We start from the raw sequence: 22,295 nt of genomic DNA on the forward strand, positions 1-22,295 counted from the left end.
GCATTTTAAAGGATTTCTATTGATTTGAAGGAAAAATAGAAAAATTAGATTATTGTCAGATTGCATGGCTGGAAAGTTAATATATGATGTTATGTCACTTAGAAGTACAAATGCATTTGTATCTTTCTGTCAGCATCGACGTATTTACTTCAAAACTGAAAATATATGAGGAAAATAGGAAAATTATATCTATATATGTCAGACTGAATATCAGAAACGTAAAAATGTGATGTCACGATAATGCTATAAGGGCAAAAAGGGCTTGCATCTTTTATCTTAATATTGGCATTTGACTTCAAAATTGAAAGTATGAAAAAAATTGTGTTGTCAAAATAATTTAAAAGGCAACAACACAAATTTAAGACACAATTAAGGCTGATTGTAATGTCACCTAACATCCCAGAGAAAAGTGAGGTCTGACAGTTCGACAACAATGGCTCTGATATCCGACTGGACGCAGTTGGGAAGTGATATATTTTACAGGCAAGTCATTTTAGCGATTTATGTTTTGTTTTATCAGTGATGGAACCTTGAATTGATAGAAATGTAAGAGTTTTTCCATTTTTCCCCCAAGGTCCTTCGAGGGATCACCTGAGGCCTGTTCTAGATGACTGAAACGCCCACTGGGCAAAGGCAGGCCCTTGGTAATTTGAGTTATTGTACTATATACGTAAGCCACAGTGCAACCAGCAATGGCGGCATGATTGTTATCATTATTAACATAAAAATGTATTAAATATCTCGTAGATTAGGCAGGGTAAAATATGGAATTGGCGTAGCCTATCCCAGTGGCCCTGTTTGAGCCGTAGCTTAGGGTAGTAGCCAATGCTGAGGTTCATGTTCTGATGAAGCTGTTCTTCTGTTCTTTAATGTAACCTAAGGTAATTCGGTAAAATTTTATTATAAGTTGCTGATATAAAGTAATGCCACGTAAAATAGGGGCTGTTTTCTGGTTACTATTTATCCGTTTTAGTTTTGGAAGGGGGGGCGGGGGGCCGGGTTGGTATTGTCATACCTTATAAGTCGTAATTTGGTATAGAGCTCTTTTCGAAAATGTAGGTTACAATTTTATATCATGTCTTGGCAACTTATAAAATAATAACATAAAATAATACCGGTAATTCTAAGCCGTAGTTCCGCGGTGAGCTAGTTCCATGGCAGTTGACGTTTTTCCTGCGTCATTTTACTTGCTTTACAAGAGTTTAAAGTAATATTTTGTGGGCCGGCTGTAACTGAACTGTAATTGACCTTTGAAGGCTACACTACCGACGGGGTAGATCTCAGCCGGCATTCCGCGGCGAGCCCACACCCCACCCCCCTCCGTAGCTAATACGGCAAAATGGTAGCCTATCTAGTAAACACCCCTAAAAATACCAACCTAACGTAGCCTATGGATGTTTACTGGTTACAATTTCGCTGTATTAGCTATGGAGGGGGTGGGGGGCTCGGTCCGGAATGCCAGCTGAGATCTACCCCGTCAGTAGTGCAGTCTTCAGCGGTCAATTACAGTTTAGTTACAGCCGGCCAACAAAATATTACTTTAAACTCTTGTAAAGCAAGTAAAATAACATAGGAAAACGTCAATTGCCATGGCCTAGCTCACTACGGCTTAGAATTACCTAACCTAAGACTGACAGCCTAGTGAGTGTTAACCGTTTTATCCGCAGGTGTCAGGCTAAGTGAGTAAAACCTAGCCCCCCAGTGGTAAAGGATGTTTTAAACCAATGCTTCGGTTGTAATTTGAGCAAATCACAGATTTTCTCATATTTAATATAATTCCAGTAATTTTGATGTTCATTTTTATCATGGATACTTTGTTACATCTTTAGACCACAACAATAATGTCTCATGTCTCATGTTGGGATTGTGCTGTAGAGTTTACGTTGGAGTAACAGACGGAATGGTTTGTTAATAAACAAATCAAAGAAAACCTTACAAAAATGAGCGAAAAAGTTAAGGGTACCATGTACACCGGACATGGTGCACTGTAGGCAGGCTTACTAGAAGGTGTTTGTAGCATCCCTTTGGCCTTTAGCTGCAACCACTTTTTAAACTTGTACTTTGGGTCCATTCCTGCTTCTTGGCTTCCATCTCGCTGTCCTTCTTCTGTAACTGTTTCTATTATTTCTTTCATTGTCAAATGTAGGTCCTTGTATACTTCACTGCCTTTATTTTCTGGATCTTGTTATTGCATTTTTCTAGTCAATCTAACTTCCTTAAGCACTTAATAATTGAAAGCACCCCTGTACTTGGCCCTCAAACTAAGATGATCAATAACTACTAGATCCTTACATAGTTTTTTGACTAACTTAAATTATTAGGCTTATTTTTCGGCTGTTGATTGAATAGCCACTCTGCCATTGCTTTCCAGTTTTTTGAAAACAGGTTAGCTTTGAAATTTATGCAACTTATGCACTTACCTCTGGTAGTCTAGTATAGTCCAAAGCATGATTTCTGATAAATTCATGTTTGGTTCAAAGAAGCATTTGTTCCGTCATATATTAATAGAGGCTAGAGGTAGTCTAATTTTCTCTAGTATTAAATCAACAGTTTTAATGACTTTTTTTTTTAAACCTGAACAGTTTACAGTAATTTATTATGACCTATGAAACTCATGTACCCTATCTAACCTCAGTTAAGATGCGGAATCATTCTTGCATGAGAAGGGGTGTTGCCCCCTACTGAATTTTCCCAAAATGTACTCTCCAGTGCCAGACCAGTTCTACAGTGCCAGACCAGTTCTATGCTGCCAGGCAGATTATTCAGGTCTTGGACATTTCTGGTTTTAGGTTTCGTGTTTTAAGCTGACTTCTTGTATGAGCCTGAGCTAAGAATAAAATCATAGATTAGATAGAAAAATCCTCTAATTACTGTAATTATGTTTGGTAAATTTGTTCACTTGATATCCAGGTATCTATGCTGAAAATCTCTGTGACCGTGGGATAAGAAAATTGAGTCAGGTGGCCAGAGTGATGACCTTTTGAAAAGTTGACTCAAATCAGAGAAGAGGATTTTGGTTGGCGAGGCCCTTCGTCATTAGCAGTCAGTCAAAATCCAGTAGACCAACTGTTAATCTAATTTCATACAGTAACAAAATTTTAATGCAGTTTCATCAATATAGTTTTATCTCAGGACATTCTTAAATAAATGTAAAGGTGTGACAGATTGGCAAGGAACTCCTAAGCAATTTGTTGCTGTTCATTTGGCCAAAAAATACTTGTCAAATAAGTCTTTCAGGCAAAATCTCTACTTCAATTATTTTTTACAGTTTAATCATTTTCTGACTGTTTGTGTTGTGCTTTATGTTTTTGACCATTGTTATTGGCAAAGTTATCACCATTCACCCTGCTATCTTACACACTTTCTACCAGATTTCTCATTTTTTAAAGAAATAGTCATGTGGTTCGATCAGAATTACTATTACGTCCCAGAGTATGTAAGTACTTTTACTGTAGTTAACAAATGGAGGGTTATTGCTAAAGTCGACATGTTTTCAACCTCACAAGGAACCATTCCTGGACTGTCAAGCATGTGGTTTTATAGCCTTATTACACAGTTGGGACAGTCTGCAGGCATGCACTTTTCCACCTCCCTCATAAAAACCCTCCTTAACTCTTTATTAAATATAAGTCCAGAGTTCTTAAGTTAATGTTAATAGTAGTGAAATACCCCCAGCCTTAATGATTTCCAAACTTCATACAGCTCTTATCGAATTCCTCAAGAAAACTACGGACTAGACTTGACAATCTTGGCAACCTTCCAGTGCCTTGCCTCCATGCCTGAATATTGTCCACTGATCCCTCAGACAATATTCTTTCAGAGTATAATACACAGTGATTTGCACGATCACACACACAGTCAGTGTTGAACTGTTACTACAAAACAGCTAGCTGTATGCTATTAATGTCAAGGTAGAAACACATCTAGTAATGTTGAGGACCATGATGACAAAAGACATTGACTTAACAAACCAGTTTAGAGGTCTGGAATTTGCTGATGAATCTCGAGAGTGTTCCCAACCCATCAGTACAACTGATGAAGAGGGACCTTACTTTGGTGGTAAGAAATGTGATAAACAAACCTTGTGAGCTTTCCAATTAGGCTTTGTGCAAGGCCTCACCCTTAAGACAGTTTTTCTGAGTAGTATTGGTGAACTAGACAGATATTCAGGTTAAGTCACTTATGTTGGAGGACAGTTCATGTTTTGCAGTGACTTTGTGTTCATAGGGGTATAAGCTTACAGCATTGATTTTGGATGGAACATCATCATTTAGTAGGTTTCAACATGTTATTAATTTCAGTTCAGGAACTTGAAAGTTGCATTTCCCAAGTGCTTGAAATGTGCTTCATTTATCTAAGAACTACAGCACCAAGGAGCTTCAGATATTTGAAGAAGATTTTACTCTAAGAATACACAGTGTTCAGGAAAAAGATTAGAACACCACTATGCCAGAACAAATTCTGCACAAAATTCTTTGTTGTGGAATAATTTGGAGAACTCGGGTACGTGGGAAGTTCTTTCGTTGAAAGACTTACTATCTCTAGGACCAAAAGCTTCTCTGTTTTAGGACTATACTTTTGGCGATTCATGGCCATATTACATGTACTCTATAATTTGACTTCCCAACTATAGAACTCTGCACTAAGCTCTGCGTAGTTTATGTTTAGAGACAGCCTGTATTTATCCATATGTCTTAGCCACAGCAGTGATAGTGTATCCCCCAGTCTTGAAAAATGGCCTATGTTGCCTCCTTGTGCTGCCAAGTCAGGCTTGGGAATGAGATTTTCTGCAGGGTAATAACTAAGAGCGGCTTACTCTGAGAAGTGTATACTTTTGTGGGAGACTTAATACTGACAAGCCATTCTTGGTGTTGAGGGCAGTTTGTGTTAAATAACATCAAGGTTTGTAGCATGTACAGATTCTGAAGTGAACCAGTTTGTGACCGGGTTTCATGCTTGAGAAATGGTCTTGAAGAGTTTAGAAACTAATTTACTGAATGGGAAACCATTTACTGAAAAATTACAGTAGTACTTGTCCTAAAACTATATTCATACACTACATTAAATTCAGTCTAGCAGTCACTGTTGTTTATTTCTTTTCCAGGAAACATGAACTCTATTCAATGGAATGGGGTGGAGGCATCAATCTGGGTGACTTTATGGTTGCTGCTGCACCGTACGGAGGACCTATTGCCCTCACTAGAGATGAATCGAAATATACAAAAGTGGCACGTTCTGGAGGGAAGCCAATAGTCTTTGTGTTCAGTGCTTCAGGAAGGAAGATAGCTTCATTCAAAGTAAGTTTTATTCAGGATTCATTGTGAAAGTTATAGTGAGTGTTATTACTGTACAATGATCTTTCTTTCTTTAAACTGATGCACTCTTAATTTTCATAGATTAATTACACTGTTGCGAATTTGATTATGTTTTATGGTAGCAAATATTTCTTGCAGGAGCATAATGAGGGGATGGTAGTAAAGAATGAACTTAATTTTTTTTGTTCTAAGCTCCCTTGATGGAGAAAATGTGCAGAAATTGTTAATGAAATGATCTGTGATCTTTAAATTAATGTTATTTTGATCTTCTTATCCAGTGGACTGGTGGATACCTCCTCGCTTTTGGTTGGTCACGGAGTGAAGACCTTGTATGTGTACAGGAGGATGGAGCTGTTCTGTTATATGATATGTTTGGGAATTATCAACATACATTCAATTTGGGTCAGGTAGGTGGTATTTGTTGTGTAGATTAGACGAAAAACATTGAGATATGATGACCTAGTTGACAACTTTGATCCATACGTCTAAGAGTCTTGTCACGTGATATGACAGATTCACCGTGTATAGATTTATCAGTAGATAAAATTATCTTTCATTTTGTTTTTGATGCAATGGTAGTTATATTTCCATTTTGTTTATATTTCTTTGCTAACTGTGTACTTTGGTGTTTAGGAGGTTAAAGACACACACATATTGAGCGCTCAAGTCTTTACAAGCCATCGTGAAACTGGAGTTGCTATCTTAAGCAACTCGAATCGAATATTTCTCGTTAGCAACATATATGAACCACGCACTAGAAAGTATCCTGATATTCCAGGTGAGAATTTTCATTGTGTATTTTGAAAAATAGATTGTTCGTATACAAAACAAACCTTTGGTCTTTATGTATGGGATAATTTCTCAAAAGCATAGCTGGACCAGTTTAAAAATAGAACAAGGTTGGTGGCATGAGTCCAATGGGGAGAAGGGGAAAGAGGCGAGGCTTTGCCTCCGCTCTCTCCCCATTGGCTAACAGACTTGAGCCACCAACCTTGTTCTATTTTTAAACCGGTCCAACTCTGCTTTTGAGAAATCACAGTATCCCATATGTAAAGACCTCAGGTTTGTAAGTTATGAAAAACACAAATTAATGAAAAATTTATCTATGTTTTGAATATATTTCATGTGATAATTCTGATGGGTTGCACATCAAACAAGCCTCCTACTGTGTTGTTCTTCTTGCCCAGTATGTGCATGGTAAAACCTGTTGCTGAATTCTTATTAATGACTAAATTGAGTAGTGATCCCAGCCTGTTGGTTAATGACCCTTCAGCTGCTCTCAGCTACAGACAGATGGGGAGGGTTAAGTTCTGTACTAAAAGGAGACAAAGTACTATCTCTATACTTTCATATTTCATACAATATGTACCTTACCAAGTAATTACATAGCTATACTTTTCACTCGCACGGCAGTTAAAAATTTTTGAAGTTCGCGGTAGTGATTTGTTTATTTATAGTTTAGGTAACTACCCTGCCTTCTATCGGGGAACAATATGTACAACGCTAACAGCGATCATCACTACTTTTCTGCCGGTTTTACCGTCAGCATTGAATGGTTTGGTGGTTGAATTTGAGGTTTTTTCCTTCGCTTTTCCCGAGGATTTGGTTAAGCACCCATTATTTTGGTAGTTTTTTCAGCTTAGCTTAGTGGTTTTTCTACAGTTTATTTGTGATGTCAGATTCTAGTTCATCAAGTATTAGGTATTGTAGGGAGGGTTGCAAGACCCGAATGACCAAAGTAACCTACGATAGTCATACGATCTGTGCAAAATGTAGAGGACGAGAGTGTTCAATAGATCTCACTTGTGGTGAATGTGTTGGATGGGGTGAGATGAAATGGGAGGTTCTCAGGTCTTATTTAGATAAGTTAGATAGAGATAGGAAAAGGAAGGCGGCTATTAAAAGCCAAAAGTAGAGCTCAGAGTGTAGAGAGTAGAGCTCAGGGTGAAGAGCCTGTCACTAACAGTCCTTCTCCTGCCCTTGCTTTATCCCCCATCTTTAGTCCTCCTAATAATTCTCCATCAACTCCCATTCCTGGCTCCCGTGCTTCCGATCCTGGTACCGTAGCCATCCTCGAGAGTAAGGTCGATCATAAATTCGATCTCATAGTTAATACTGTGTCTAAGTTGGGTGAATCGCTTAAAGTCCTTATGGTCTAAGTGCAGAGTATTAAACAAATGTCAGTGCCAGTGGAAGACGTGGCTGTCCGTCCCGCTGACACTCCTAGATGAAGGCCCAAAGGAGGTTAGCAGGGTTTGATCACGGGCAGTCGCCCCCTCATCCAACTCGGTGCTTCGTAATTCTGACAGCTGTTGGAAAGGCAACATAGTGAGCGCCCACCAGTTATCGTCTATTGCATTTTGGTGCTGTGCCCAGGGCAAGGGTAGTTTTCCTCTTTTGCTTTATGGGTGTTCAGAAGTCTTCTTCACTCTCTCAAAAGTAGGGACTTATTACAGCCATTCCGCAAAGTCACTACGGGTCAAGATGAGACAGACCAAGGCAGTGATCATTTACCGCGGCTCTGTCACCGGTTAAGTTACAACAAGCATTTTATCAATGCTAACAGATTTTTATGTTTCAAATTCATCCTCTTATCTGATTGTTCTTGGAACAGAATGCTGTATGTCCATTCATCCCACCTCCTATCAATGTGGGATTCAGCGATGTAATTACTTGGTAAGTTACACGTATGAAAATGGTATTTTCATAATTAAGTTTCATATATGCTTACCGAGTAACTACAAGATCAGAGCCTCGCTCCTCCCCTCTGTTGGACATTAAGCACAAAAGTAGTGATGATCGCTGTTAACGTTGTACCTATTGTTCCCCGATAGAGGGCGGGGTAGTTACCTGCACTATAAACAAACGAATCGCTACTGCAAACTTCAAATTTTTAACTGCCGCGTGAGTGGAAAGTATAGCTATGTAATTACTTGGTAAGTATATATGAAACTTAATTTTATTATGAAAATACATTTTACTTCTCCAAGAATACAGAGTCAATTACTGTACTTCATTGATATGGTTAACATACTATTGCCAAGATTTTAGATGCTACTTCCTTTCTTGAAGAAGTAATAAACTTTGATTACTGTATATCGAAATTAGAAATATCAGATTTCATAATTACTTCATGCATATGATTTTCAGGTGGTGTTGTGGAGTGTTGGTGCGTTGTTAGAGAGGAGCGTCACACTAATGTCTTGGTTAGTCAGGGTCGAGATCTGTTTCTACTTAGTCATGTGGAGCAGCGACCACAAGCTTTGGTATGTGTTCATGTTAAGAGCTTAAGAAATTTGAGAAGGATGTTTGAAAACATAGTTGACATTTATGATTTCTGATAGTACACATAGCAATTTGTACTGATGTATTGATTTTAAATGCAAGTAATATAGGTTGATCTGCTTTTGTATTCTTGTTTGGTAATTCTCATTCACACTGATGACAGAGTTAATACTCCTCACTGGATAGAGAGGGAAGCAATTATTCTTTGCTGGTCTGTAAGAGAAGTACTCTCCAACCATAAAAAGCATATAACAGAGATACTGTAGTAAAAGAAAGCACATGAATTTCAGTACCCTGACTGGAGTGAACCGGGTGGACGTATACTAGAAATGGCAGTATCATCTAATTCGCGCCATATTGCACTTCTTTCGGAATCGGGAAAGCTTTGGATTGGATCTTCAGATATAAGAATGAAGTACTGTGAATATGATGCAAAGAGCCAAGTGAAACCTAAGCAGATATCATGGTGAGTAAAACTGATACAATAATAAAGTTCCCCCCTCGATGTGGGACCACCTTGACGTGGTGAGGGGGCTCTTGAACCCCAGGAATTTATTCACAGGTTTGAATCCTAGAGTCTCATATGTGATTACAGTACATTTGGTATTTGAACTTTCAAGATAGGCAGTTATAAGCGTTTTTAGAGGGGGTTAGCAAGTATCCGCTGATTTTGACTATTCACGGGGGTGTCTGGAATGCATCCCCCACAAATATGGGGTGTTTACTGTATACCTTGTTTTTGAAGACAAATGCCTTGCGTTACAACAGTCACGGCATACAAGGCAGCATTAATGGAACCCTTACTTTTTGGATTCGATATTGACTCTAGAACGGAAATCGTCACTTCCGTTCTGTGGCCTTTTGCATGACAAAGACCCGCTCCTGAAAGGCTTCCAGTTACTTGGTCCGTGAACAAGGTGCTTAGACTTCTATCAACCCCTCAATTCAGCGGACCCAATACAACCACAACTCACACGCTGCAAAAGGTGATCTTCTTGATTGCGTTAGCATCATAAGCTTATATTAGCGAACTGGGCTCTCTTAGACGGGGACGATATATTACGCAAACAGCTGACCAACAATTATTATTGTCCCCTGGCCCATCATTCCTAGCCAAGAATGAGAATCCTTTAAGAAAGAAATCTCCTCTGATATGAAAACTCAATTTAGCAGACAAAGTATTGTGCCCTGTTCAAGCACTTAAGGTTTACCTAGATGTCATGGCAAACATCCCAGATGGTCCGATTTTCCAACACTAGCACAAATATACCATTTTCTATACAGATGCTGAGAATAATTTTAGTGTCCCTCATTAAAAAGGCAAATCACACTCCTTTCCTAGATCCCATGATATTAGGAAAGTAAGTATGCCATTGGACTGCAACCAAACCCAGCATACTTAGGTAAATCACTGTAGAACTTCACGCTAAAACATAAGTTCGTGTTTAGTTTTTTGTTTTTACCAAAACCTGAGGGGTGTCTGGAATAAAGAATGGGACTTGAAACTTGTGGCTTGACTTCGGATCAGAAATGTTTTTTTTTTTCGGGGGGGGAGTTGTTGTGATTAAAATTTCAGAGCTTAAGCCTTTTTGTCACCTGTCAGTTTCTTTGTAAAACTCCTTGAGGACAAAACAAGCCACTATGCCATCAAAAAATAGGTTTTAAAATGGGAAAAACCTATTTGTGGTAGATACTGTTGAGTCCTCAAAACCCTCCCACTTCCCTGACAAAACGGCATGGGATTTAGGCAACAGATCATCCTGCACTGACCAACAGAAAATAATGGCTTCTTGGTCCCTGTGAGGGTCTGTCAACAATATGGCAGACTGCGCATGCTTATTAATCACTTCTTCTAGCAGGTTTTGACAGTGGACACAACCCAGGTACAGCTTTGCTGAAGAAAAGGGATAGTGCCCTCTTATCTTTAAGTCCATTCCGTACTCCATAGTGTTTATCACTACAACACAATACTTGGCCACAAGACCCAAAAAAAGAGAGTTCTTTGGTATTAGTTTGGTCACGATGGAGCTCTGGTAGACCATAGAAGGGTAACTACTTGAGGACTCAACAGCGACTACCAAAAATCGGTTTTTCCTTCGTCAAAACATGTTTTTTTAATAATTATGAAGGTAAACAGACATCACCATTGTTTTCCTAGCAGAAACGCCATCGGCAGGGTGATACTGTACCTGGAGGAAACATCATATAATTGGGAGCGGCATTTTGCAGCTAGCTACAACTGGCATAGTGCTAACTACAGAATCTCGGGAAGAGGTGGAGGAAATTATGAAAATGGTGGAAGAGCGGAATGGAGGGAGAGGACTGAAAACAGTGTCACCGAAACAAAGCATACAGTGACAGGAAAGGAAGAAAGAAAAAATACAATCAGGAAACTGGCCATTTGGTTGTTGTAGGAAAGGTGTTGGGGATGAACTCTATACTGTGCACCAAACATAACAGATGGTGTCACAAGAGGTGCTCAGGATTACAAAATACACATGGAAGACAAAATTTTCCGTGCTTGAACTGTATGATAAGATTGGAAAGAGAGGAGAGTTCAGAACCTGTTGTATTAGATGAGCAGTCTTAGAAGAAGTAGAGCATTTCTGTTACCTTGGGAATTTGGGGATACGCTGGGCTTGTGAAACATGAGTCGAGAAAGTAGTAAGAGAGTATACGAAACTTTGATCAAATGGAGATAGAGCTAACTATCATCAGAAGCACAGACACTTGACAAGGAGAATGGAGGCGATATTGAATTGATGTAACCATAGAAGATTCGTAGTTAGAGCACAGTGGGAAGAACATAGTATGAATGAGATTAGTGGAGAGATGTGACATCAAAACACCAAGAAAAGGTTGAGATCTCAAAGATTGAAGTTATGTGGACATTTGATGAGAGGGATGAAGAACAGTTTGTCAGAAGAGCAATAGATAAGGGAGTAGCAATTTGAAGACCTGTAGAAAAAAACCAGGAAATATGGAAAAAGGGATAGACGAAGACTTAGACCTGATAGGACAAAAAAGTGGAGAGAATTCATTCCACGTGTAACATCACGAAGGGAAAAGTTAACATTAAGATGTTTGAGACGCTCATGATTATCAGTAGTTAATATGAATTCTTTACTAGTTATTGTTTTTCACCTTCATAAGTGTTAGTATTTTTTTTTTGGCACTCTCCACAGTCATTACAGCTGTAATACTGTTTCTTTTTGTTTTTAAGTGAACAGTATTTTTAAGCAATTAAATTTTAATTTTTTCCCTACATTTTCATATTTTTTTCACCGCTAATCTGTAAATGCTTTGCAGGTGTGGAACAGGTGCAGTAGTGCTTTTGTGGGATATGACATTAGAAGTTGTGAGTGTAAATGGTGATGCAACAAGTTACTATCTTGATTCTACATCATATCTTGTTCAGGAAGCTGATGGAGTGAGGGTCATTGGAAGTGTCTCTCATGATCTGTTACAGAAGGTTAGTATATGCTTAGAACTTCTGAACATGCTTGCAACCCTTCACTTTTGGATAGGAATTCTGAGTTGTCATTTCTTTTTTTTTTTAAGCCTTTATTGGATTTATATTCTACCTAACAAGCAAAAGTTGTTGGTCTCAAGCCAAGGAAATGTAACAAAAACAAGATAGTCATGCATTGGTGGAAAGATTCTAGCCTGTAGCCATCCAGATAAATAAGGGGACCATCTTTTTTAGCCTGGGTTAATCGATACAAAATAGAATTAAAAGTTAGAGGAATGCATGATCCCACTAGGAAACAAACATTTTCTACTGTAATTAGATCGAACAGTGAAACAAAAATGGAAATAGGTGAGAGTAACAAAACCGTGATAGATCACTCTCAGAGAAAAATAACCACTTTGCAAGAAGAAACTAATATAGCAAAGAACCGAGAAATGTATGGAAATATTTGTTCAAATTCATTTCAGATATTAAGAAAAATGGAAAACTAGAAGATAATACAAGCACCACAAAAATATTAGAAGATATTTTGATGAATTAAATTAAAATTTAGAGAGAACTCCACCCAAGACCAACAAAAACCAACTATAGAGGTCCATCCATTAAAATAAAGGTGGGAACCCCAAAGAAAGAACATAAACCAAAAAATGATGGGAATATACCCTTGTCTCCTAAAGTTATATGAAAACCAATGGAAACAGATACCCAGAACGTCAAAGAAATAATAGAGGAACAAACCGTTGACGAGAATGAGTAAGTGATGGGAGAAGAGATTACTCCATCACGAATAATAGGTGCAGCAAGAGTAAACGAAGAAATAACATGAAAACACGTGGATGCAATGAAAGTTTCATTGAACTGTGCAAAATACCTGCAAAATTTTAAAAAAAGAAGTGATTCAAGGAAGAATCATTTCATGGAGGAAATACTTATCAGATCTCTAATAATACTCCCATACAAAAAATGTGGTAAAAATTCAGGAAAATAAATGGTACCCACTAAACCACCTAGACATGCCATATTAAAAGATGGGAAAAGAACACTTGATCCAAAAGAAATTGGTAATATAATAGGAGAAAATTTAGCAAGTGTAAGCAGTGATAAAAATTTAGATGAACACTTCCGCACAAAGAAACATAAAATAGAATTAATAACAATGAATTTTGAAACAATAGAAGATATATATTATAATAGAAAGTTTAATATGTCGGAGTTGGAATATGCTCTCTCGAACAGCAATAAATCTGCTCCTGGAGGTGACAATATTTGTTTTGAGATGATCTGCCACTTGGCACCTTAGGCAAAGTCGTACTTATTGGAGTTTTATAATCATTTATGGCTTTTAAATTCATTTCCCGATGAATGGCGTAAAGCTATAATAATTCCTATCCCCAAACCTGGAAAGGATCCCAGTAATGTAAATAATTACAGACCAATTTCTTTAATAAGCTACTTATGCAAATCGTTAGAGAAAATGGTAAATGCTCGACTAACATGGCACATTCGAGAAAATAAAATTTCAACTCCCAGTCAGTTTGGGTCACAGTGTAACAGATCTACATTAGATTCTGTCTCTAAATTAGAAGACCATATATGTTGAGGATTTGAACGAAAACAAATTACTGTAGCTGTCTTTTTTGACATTGAAAAAGCATACGATACTACATGGAGGTATGCTATATTAAAAACTACTAAACAACAATATCCATGGACATTTACCTAGGTTTATACAAAAGTTTTTGACAAATTGCAGTTTTCAGGTGAGAATTGATGATGTTCTGTCTAGAACATTTCCACATGAAAGCGGTGTTCCACAGGGAAGTGTCCTTAGTGGCACACTGTTTACTTTAGCAGGTAATGATATCAGGAATAATCTACCTATTGGCATTAAAAGTAACCTGTATACGGATGATTTTGCCATATATTATTCAGCTTCTCGAATAAAACATGCAGAACAAATCATTAATAAAAGCATAGTAAAAATAGATGAATGAGCCTCATCTGTAGGCTTTAAATTTTCCATAGATAAAACTCAAGCAATCAAGTTTTATAAAAATAAAAAGTGGAAAAAAGGTGAAGAAATCGATTTAAAAATCAGAAACCATAGTATACCAATTGGCCAAACAGCAAAATTTTTTCGATTAGTATTCGATACTGACTTGAACTGGAAAGCCCACCTAACTTATGTAGCATCAAAATGTGGAAGAGCATTAAATCTAATTAAAAGACTGTCGAACACTACTGGGGGAGCCGATAGATGTACCCTTACTGTACTGTATAAAGCAACAGTTCTGTCTATCATTGATTATGGAAGTGAAGTATATGGCTCAGCACCTGACGCAGCGCTGAAAATGTTAGACCGTGTTCACAATGAAGGCCTTAGAATATGCTCAGGGGTCTTTAGATCATCACCAAAATCATCTTTACAAGTTGAATGTGGTGAACTGCCTCTGTCTCTCCATAGAGAACTAGTAACAATGAAAAGTGCTCTCAGAATTCAGACAAGTGATTCCCCAACAATTATGGGATGTATTTATAAATAACCATCTTTCACCTTTCCCAATTAGAGCTAGAAGATTGTTTGAGTCGCTGAATATAAATATACAAGTGCCTTTAATAGTAAAATCACCTCCTCCCAGGACAACAAATAAAATGAGAATTTGTACACCTGAAATATTTATCAAAAAGTTACTCATATACACCAGAACACCATAGACAACATACAAAAGAGCATATAAACCGAAAAGGCCCACATTACGCAATATATACAGATGGATCTAAATCAGAACACGGAGTGGGATATGCTGCAGTGTCCCAAGACAAAATTTATCAATTCTCTCTACCTAATAATGCTTTAATATTCACAGCAGAATTATGTGGAATTCCATCAGCTATAAAAATAATTAAAGAAGCATCATTCAATAATTTTGTGATCTTTAGTGACTCAAGAAGTGCTATAGAAGCTATTCAGTGTTGCAAATCAAAAAATAATATTGTATAGCAACTTAAATTATTTCTCCATAGCTTACATAATAATGGAAAAATGTAGAAATATGTTGGATCCCTGTCCATGTGGGGATCAAAGGAAATGAAGAGGCAGATAAAGCAGCCAAAGAAGCAACCCACATGACAAGATCAAATGTGAATACAGGCAGTCCCCGGTTTGCGACAGGTCCGGCTTACGACGTTCCGAGGTTACGACGCTTTTCAAATATATTCATCAGAAATTATTTCCCGGTTTACGACGCATGTTCCAGGGTTACGACATGTTGTACGCCGATCCGACGGAAGAAATCTGGCTCCAAAACGGCAGAATAATCAAAATTTGGAGGTTTTTTTTTATGAAAAACTCAATAAAAATTTAGTTTACATCGATTTCAATACACCCAAAGCATTAAAAGTAAGGTTTTCTTAGGATTTTTGACGATTTTCTACGATTTTTCGGTTTACGACGTGGCGTAAAAACGGAACCCACGTCGTAAACCGGGGACTGCCTGTACTCATCTGTGAGAATGACTTCTATATGCCATGTATTCATTTATCTGCTGAGTAACTTAACACTTGGCTAACTTCTCCCTGTTGGTTGATAAGTTTAGATAAAAGAAAGGCATTACAGTATATTTATGGAGCATTTATATTACAAATTTAATATTTTATATATTTAGATGTGTATATATATAATTATCAGGTTTCCATGTTTTCATTATTTTTGGCATGTTATCTTTACTGTAAAATGAGAAATATATGTAGTTTTAATATAAAAAAAAAAATTTAATATACTGGAAGGTCTTCCTTCATAACAGTTGTACTAAGTAAACTGTTTTGCACTTTGATCCATGGATGTGCATTATTGCTAATCTTTCAAGTAATTTAATGCTGTTTTAATTTTTGCAGGTCCCGCTGGTAGTGGCAGAGACACTTGGAATCGGTTCCATGGCACCTGGTGCTTTGCTTTTAGAAGCATCTAAGGGCTTTCAGGTAAGGCTGAGTGATTCGATTTATTTAATTTCTAATGGAGTCTTGTAATTTATGGTGTAATTTGGCTGTTGTTGGTAGTAAGTAAATGTAATATTGAAACTAACTGCATGGTTTTATGATTTTTCTTTTTAATTTTTTTGTTTCTTTATGGCAGCTAATTAATTTTTATTTCCTCTTACTATCTAGTTGGAGGTGTTATCATTGTCACCAGGAATTTTTTTATTTGCAGTCACTCCCGATTGATACACATACCTTAGCACAATTCTGTAAAATGTTTGTATGCAAATGATAGGGAAAAGACGAAAGAAAGAATTGTTTTCAGGTGATATGAGGGAGATTTTATGAATTTTTACATTTTGTTGAAAGTCTTCCAAGACACAAACAATTCTTTCTCCTCATTTGTTCTTCTTTATAACGTTTTTCATTTTGACTTGACTCATTGCTGCTGTAATGCATACAACACTCATTATTCATTTCATTCAGATAGTGTCTCTTTCCTTTCAATGTTTATTATCAATTCATTCTTTAAAAAATACGAAATCCACATTTATGTAAAGTACTGTATTTACAAATAATAAAATAAATTCCAGGAGCTTTCGAGAGCCTGCTCAGCTCCCTTCTTCAGCTAGAAGAAGTGAGCTGAGCAGACTCTCGAAAGCTCCTGAATTCATTTTATTATTTGTAAATGCAGTACTTTACATAAATGTGGGTTTTGTATTTTATAAACATATTCACGGGATTGTGAAGAAGATTTGAATTCATTCTTTCATGTATTTTTTTTATTTTATTGTGTTTCCCAATCTATTGTCTTCCCTTTCTTTGCCTTGCTAGCTGGAGTATTGTTGCAGACTTTATTGTGGTAAGAGAATGAAATATTGGGTTGATGTCCAGCTGTTGTCATGAAATGAAAGCAAGTGGGATTGGAATCACTTGTCTCTGCATCCCTCATGTGTTATGTGTAGGGTTGAAATGGAGAGTTGTGACCTAAACTTTTGTTTTTCTCTTTTGTATTGTTGTTTTATTCATTTCTGTACTGTGTTTTTCTGTAAATGTGTGAATATTTCATTTCCATTGGCTTTATATATGACTCATCTCAAAACCCAAAATATTCAAAGGTCAAATGTATTTTGTTTCAGAATGGCATCGTACAGCATTCTTTTGTCTTTGATAACCTGGAGTTTATCTTTTAAGGAACGGAACACACGAGCAAATGATTGTTTGGGTATGATTAAGAATTCTATGGAAGAAGCTGTAACTCAGTGCTTACAAGCAGCTCAACATGAATTTCGTCCGCAGACACAGAAAATGCTCCTCCGGGTAAGATAAGACGCTATTCTTGTTTACGGTCCCTTCTGAAGTTATTAGAAATTGTAACACAGTATTTCCATTTAGTTCTCAAACGCCTGAAGTGCCTGTTTTTAAGTGTCTTCTTAATATGACGTATTTTAAATCTTAACATCACTGGTCTTTCTATCATTTTGTCAATCCTGTAACCAAATTTTTCAGAGGGCTAAAATTCCAGTCTCGGTTTTGTATGTTGTGCATGATTATTCATTCAGATTAAGTAGGAGTGCAAAAGATATATTTACTTAGTAAATCAGTTTCGTTTATCATCATCCTTACTTGTGTTTATTTTTGCCAGTTTTAAATCCTAAGTTTTTGTGCTTCGGAAATTCCAGTTCATATGTGCATAAGTAAAATTTTCACTTATTCTTATTGCATTTAAAATACAATTAGATACCTAAGTAAAAAGCTAAAATTGCATTAATTAACTGATTCATTAATGGAGTTAGGATATTCATATTTACAATTCTAAAGAGTATAACAGCCCATTACCGTTTGAATCAGATAAAAAGTACAAAAACAAGATTAGCATGAAGTTCAGACTTTTTTTATATAAAAAAATTCCAACACAGGCAGCATTGGTTAACGGCATTTTGATGTTGCAGTGCTTAGCTAGCAATGTTGTTAACTGAATTTTTGGTGCCGGTCAGCAGTTTATTGGCATCGGTAAGCAGTTTATCGGTGCCGGTAAACGGTTTATCGGCATTGGTAAGTGGTTTATCGGCGTCGGTAAGTGGTTTATCAGCGTTGGTAAGTGGTTTATTGGTGCCGATAACCGTTATCGGCGCTGGTGACCGGTTAACGGCGACGTTAAGCGGTTTATCTGCGCTATTATTGACGATTTTCAGTTATCAGCAATTTTCGGCTAGTTTGTATAGCATTTTTCAAATTAAAAAAAATTGAAATATTACTAAACGTATACAGTATTCTTAATATTAATATACCATTTTAATGTGTACGTAAGGAAGCATGAGTAAATGTATTTATTGTATGCATGTGTTCCAGTATGAGAGCATGTGCCCATGTGCATTTTTTAATTTCATTTTAATTTGTTCATCATCGTACTGAATGACCTACAGGGTCATAGTGCATGGCCTCAAGCCTCGACCTAGTATTTTAATCTAATCCTTCAGGCCAGCCCTATGAGAGCTGAAAGTCAGAACTAGTGTAATGATACTAATAATAATTCATATTTCAAATAAAGTCTCAGCACAGCAGCTGGTGATGAGCCTTGACTTGACAAGAAGGGAAGGAGAAAGACATTAACCTTGCGTTGCTTACATATGAAGTTCGGGTCTTAAATATTTTTATGGTGGTTAGAGATGAAACGTCAACAGTGATCAAATATTCTCTTGTGTACTGTTATAATATGCGTGATAACCATAGAGTCAACTACTAAATTTTTAATGAAGTACGGTTCAGTAAATCGGAGAAAAAAATATGGCTACGCATACCTACAGTAAAAACAATTACAGATGTCAAGACAATCTGGTTTTTTTTATACATATTACGACAATAATAGATCAATATTATAGTTTATTATGTAAGCGAAATCAAGTTTTATTGAAATTTTGCAGTTTTTGCATTAACAGATTTGTATACTGAGGGAGAGGGAGAGAATTGTTTGTGTGCACATTGGTAAGCAGTTTTGTGATTTTGTGGGATTTTAATTTAGCATTTATTGATATTTTGCTGTTTACGCTGTTTGCATTAATATTAATAGTTGAAAATTAGTAAATAAATTTTTTTATCATAAAAAATGTATTTTGTCATGCAAATAAAATGAAGATACAGTAATTAGTGAATATTGCATCATGAAAAAACTCACGAATTAGTGAATTTTCCGCAATATATTTAGAGATAAGCACCACAGTAAAACCAGCGATTAACTGAAGCAACGATTGCTGATACGCGATGCAGAGGGGACCCAATGTATTGATATGTAATGCGATGCTCTCTCTGTGATTTCTTAAATTTGCAATTTTCTTTTGCAGGCAGCAATGTTTGGCAAGAGTTTCATTCCAGAAATTAATCCCGAGCCTTGCAAGAAAGCTTTATTTACTCTACGGGTTCTTAATGCTGTGAGAGATTACAGAGTAGGTAAGTGTTTATTTAAAGGGTGAATTCCAGAGTATTTTTTGATTTCTGAAAATACACAAACGCCTTTTTTGATAGCGTAGTCATTTGTTTCGTCCTCAAGGAGTTACCCTTCCATGATCTACCAAAGCTCCATGGTGACCAAATTAATATCAAAGAATTGTCTTTTAGCTGGTCTCATGGCTGGGTATTGTGTTGCAGTGATAAACACTATATCACATGTTGGAGTATGTAATGGACTCAAAGGTAAGGGGGCACTTTCCCAAATCTTACAGTTTAGTGTGATTAACAGCGCTCCAAAATCTTGGCTTTTTCTCTGATTCCATCAACGAAGATCATGGACACATCTGAAATAGCAAGTTAAGTGCTTGATTTTAAGAATAAAGCTTTTTGTATTTTGACTGTATCCCGCAAGCAAAAGAACATTTGGTAGCATATATTGAATGCCAAAGCGAATGAATGAGAGTTTTGTTTTTAAATCTTTGGGACTGGTAATTATTTGTGCGTGAAAGTTGGGAAACCTGCCGTTTCTTGCTACCACATGGCCAGCGCTAACTCGTGTTCGTTGATCACTGGTTCTAAAAAGTGCAAATTGTTTTAAAGAATTTGTTATTCTAATTAGATGCTTTAACTAAAAGAAATGTTCCATAATTTATCATTAATATAGAAAATCCTTTCAGATTATACAATGTCTACAATAATCTAGGCATTATAAAGATATTAGGAAAATAGATAATGTAGAATAAGAAAAGATGAAGGAATTTATTTTGCATTTTTATATCCTAAAGATTATAAGCATGAAACAACAGGGAAAAAATGATTCTTTTGAATGCTATACCCTGAAACACAGAGCCAGTAGATTAATGAATTGATTAATTTTCACTTGTGTCATACCATTTTAGTTCACTTGACATGTAGGCAAATTTTCTATATATTCATCTAGAAACTGGATGTAAAATCTGTTCATTACTGCTACGATGTGCTCCATGACTTTGCCATACGGAAAACTTCTAAAGAAAAAAAACTAAACATGGTTTCTCTTATCCTGAACACTAAATTTCACACCTCTGGGTTAACGAAAAGTGAAAGGAACTCTACAGGGTTTCCCTTATCCTGAACAAAAATTTCTTGGAATCCGCAGCAGAGAGAGAGAGAGAGAGAAGGAAGTAATTGTTTGTGCTGATTATTGAGAAGGTGCTGTTGTTTCCTTTTATTGTACTCATCATCATTCTCTGCAATGAGTAGTGGGTAATATCTCTTCAGGCAAAAGATTTTTCTTTTGCTTTAGATCTCTCATTATGGGGGGAGAAATGGTAGCTGGAGGTGGAGGTCGTCGTCCTCTTGTCAGACTGTCTCTCCCTTACAAAAAAAAGTTGCCATTTACCGCTAATTTAGCTCATAGTGTTACCAACTGACTTTCCTACAATTTGTATAAGGGGGAAGAGCATTTTGGACCGAATTCATAAGTGCACCACCCCTGAAAGAGGTAGTGTGTGTTGCTCTGTTGAAGATGTTGTGATATGGGATGCGTCTGACCGAGATATCCCGTTGGTGACGCTTAACTGGTTAATAATAAGGCTTTATCTGACTTTATGGGTGCTGTTTATTTATATGAATATACTTTATAGCAGAAAGGAAAATGGAACGACTTCAGTACTATGCGAAAAAACGACTTGGTTAATTGTCACACTTCTGTAAGACATTTATTTCATTTGTATTAAAGATTCTTTTAATTTGTATTAAATATTTTATAGATATTTTGCTGTGTTCACATTAATATTAATATTTTAAAATTAGTAAATCTATAAGAGCTTTAGGGGTGTATATATTTAAGAGTAACAGTTTTAGGAGAGTAATGTAAGATGGCTTTGGGTGTTTGGGATGACGGTTTGGGGTGTATTTTTGTTTGAAATGATATTAAATTGTTGTAGCATGATAATTTAAGGGATATTTTTGTTTGAACTATTAATTTAGGCAGTGAACTCTTAAAATAAGGAGTTATAAGTGTTTTACAGTAGTTTAAAGGGTACAGGGTATAAATATACTTGTACTTTATGGCAAAAACATGCATTCACTTACATATACTACGATATATCAGTTTCTTTTGTAGCAGTGCATACTCGGACACTTTAATCTGTCATCTCTGTGAGCTACTGTGTAAGGATTAAACGGATGTAAAGGTTCTGTTTTTAGTGATATGGAAACCAGAGTTGCTGGAGAATATGAGTGTAATGTTTTTTTTATTAGGTTTTTTGTTAAAGACTTTCATGCTAATTTCTATCCTTAATGGAAGGCAAGCCACTGGGCATGGTGAACAATGGCTACAACTTTTAAATTTGAACACGTATCCTTGGATAAGGTATTGAAGTCACTCAGTGCCATGGTAATCTTGTACTTGCTTTGGTTTATCTTCATGGGGCGGAGATTAAATACGATTATTGCAAAGCATTACCTCCTCTGGTTTGTGCAGGGGATATTATGTCCTGTATCGATTGTTAGCCTTTTTTGGTCTACTGCTTTTTAAACCTGGGTGTGGTTTTTGGGGAGCTTGGAGGCACTCAGTGTTGAGTATTAGAAGTAAAGTACAGGCAGTCCCGGTTTAGTTCCGTTGAGTATCAGAAATTATTTCCTGTAAAGTATACCTATTTGGCAGAATAATCATAATTTGAAGGTTCTTTTGATGTAAAACTCAATTAATGCAGTTTATCGTTTTCAATGCATTAAAAGGCTTTTCTTATGATTTTTGACGATTTTCGACGATGTTTTGGACGATTTTCGGTTCGACGCGCACCCCCGTAAACCCC

General features: G+C 36.6%; 1 protein-coding gene across 2 annotated transcripts in view; it reads left to right on the plus strand.

Moving 5' to 3' along the window:
* Window positions 1-273: 273 nt before the first annotated feature.
* Window positions 274-22,295, plus strand: part of Vps16A (vacuolar protein sorting 16) — a 44,332-nt gene continuing 22,310 nt past the window's right edge. The window contains exons 1-10 of one of the 2 annotated variants that reach the window (XM_067126438.1): window positions 274-483; window positions 5,105-5,297; window positions 5,594-5,722; window positions 5,949-6,093; window positions 8,466-8,581; window positions 8,891-9,066; window positions 11,910-12,072; window positions 15,967-16,050; window positions 17,242-17,367; window positions 19,389-19,494. In XM_067126438.1, coding sequence (XP_066982539.1) covers window positions 434-483; window positions 5,105-5,297; window positions 5,594-5,722; window positions 5,949-6,093; window positions 8,466-8,581; window positions 8,891-9,066; window positions 11,910-12,072; window positions 15,967-16,050; window positions 17,242-17,367; window positions 19,389-19,494 — 1,288 coding nt within the window. In that variant the 5' untranslated portion in view covers window positions 274-433. The remainder of the gene's footprint in view (window positions 484-5,104; window positions 5,298-5,593; window positions 5,723-5,948; window positions 6,094-8,465; window positions 8,582-8,890; window positions 9,067-11,909; window positions 12,073-15,966; window positions 16,051-17,241; window positions 17,368-19,388; window positions 19,495-22,295) is intronic. The other variant, XM_067126439.1, reaches the window with a different exon arrangement.

Source organism: Macrobrachium rosenbergii, chromosome 24 (assembly GCF_040412425.1).
Source record: "Macrobrachium rosenbergii isolate ZJJX-2024 chromosome 24, ASM4041242v1, whole genome shotgun sequence".
NCBI lineage: Eukaryota > Metazoa > Arthropoda > Malacostraca > Decapoda > Palaemonidae > Macrobrachium > Macrobrachium rosenbergii.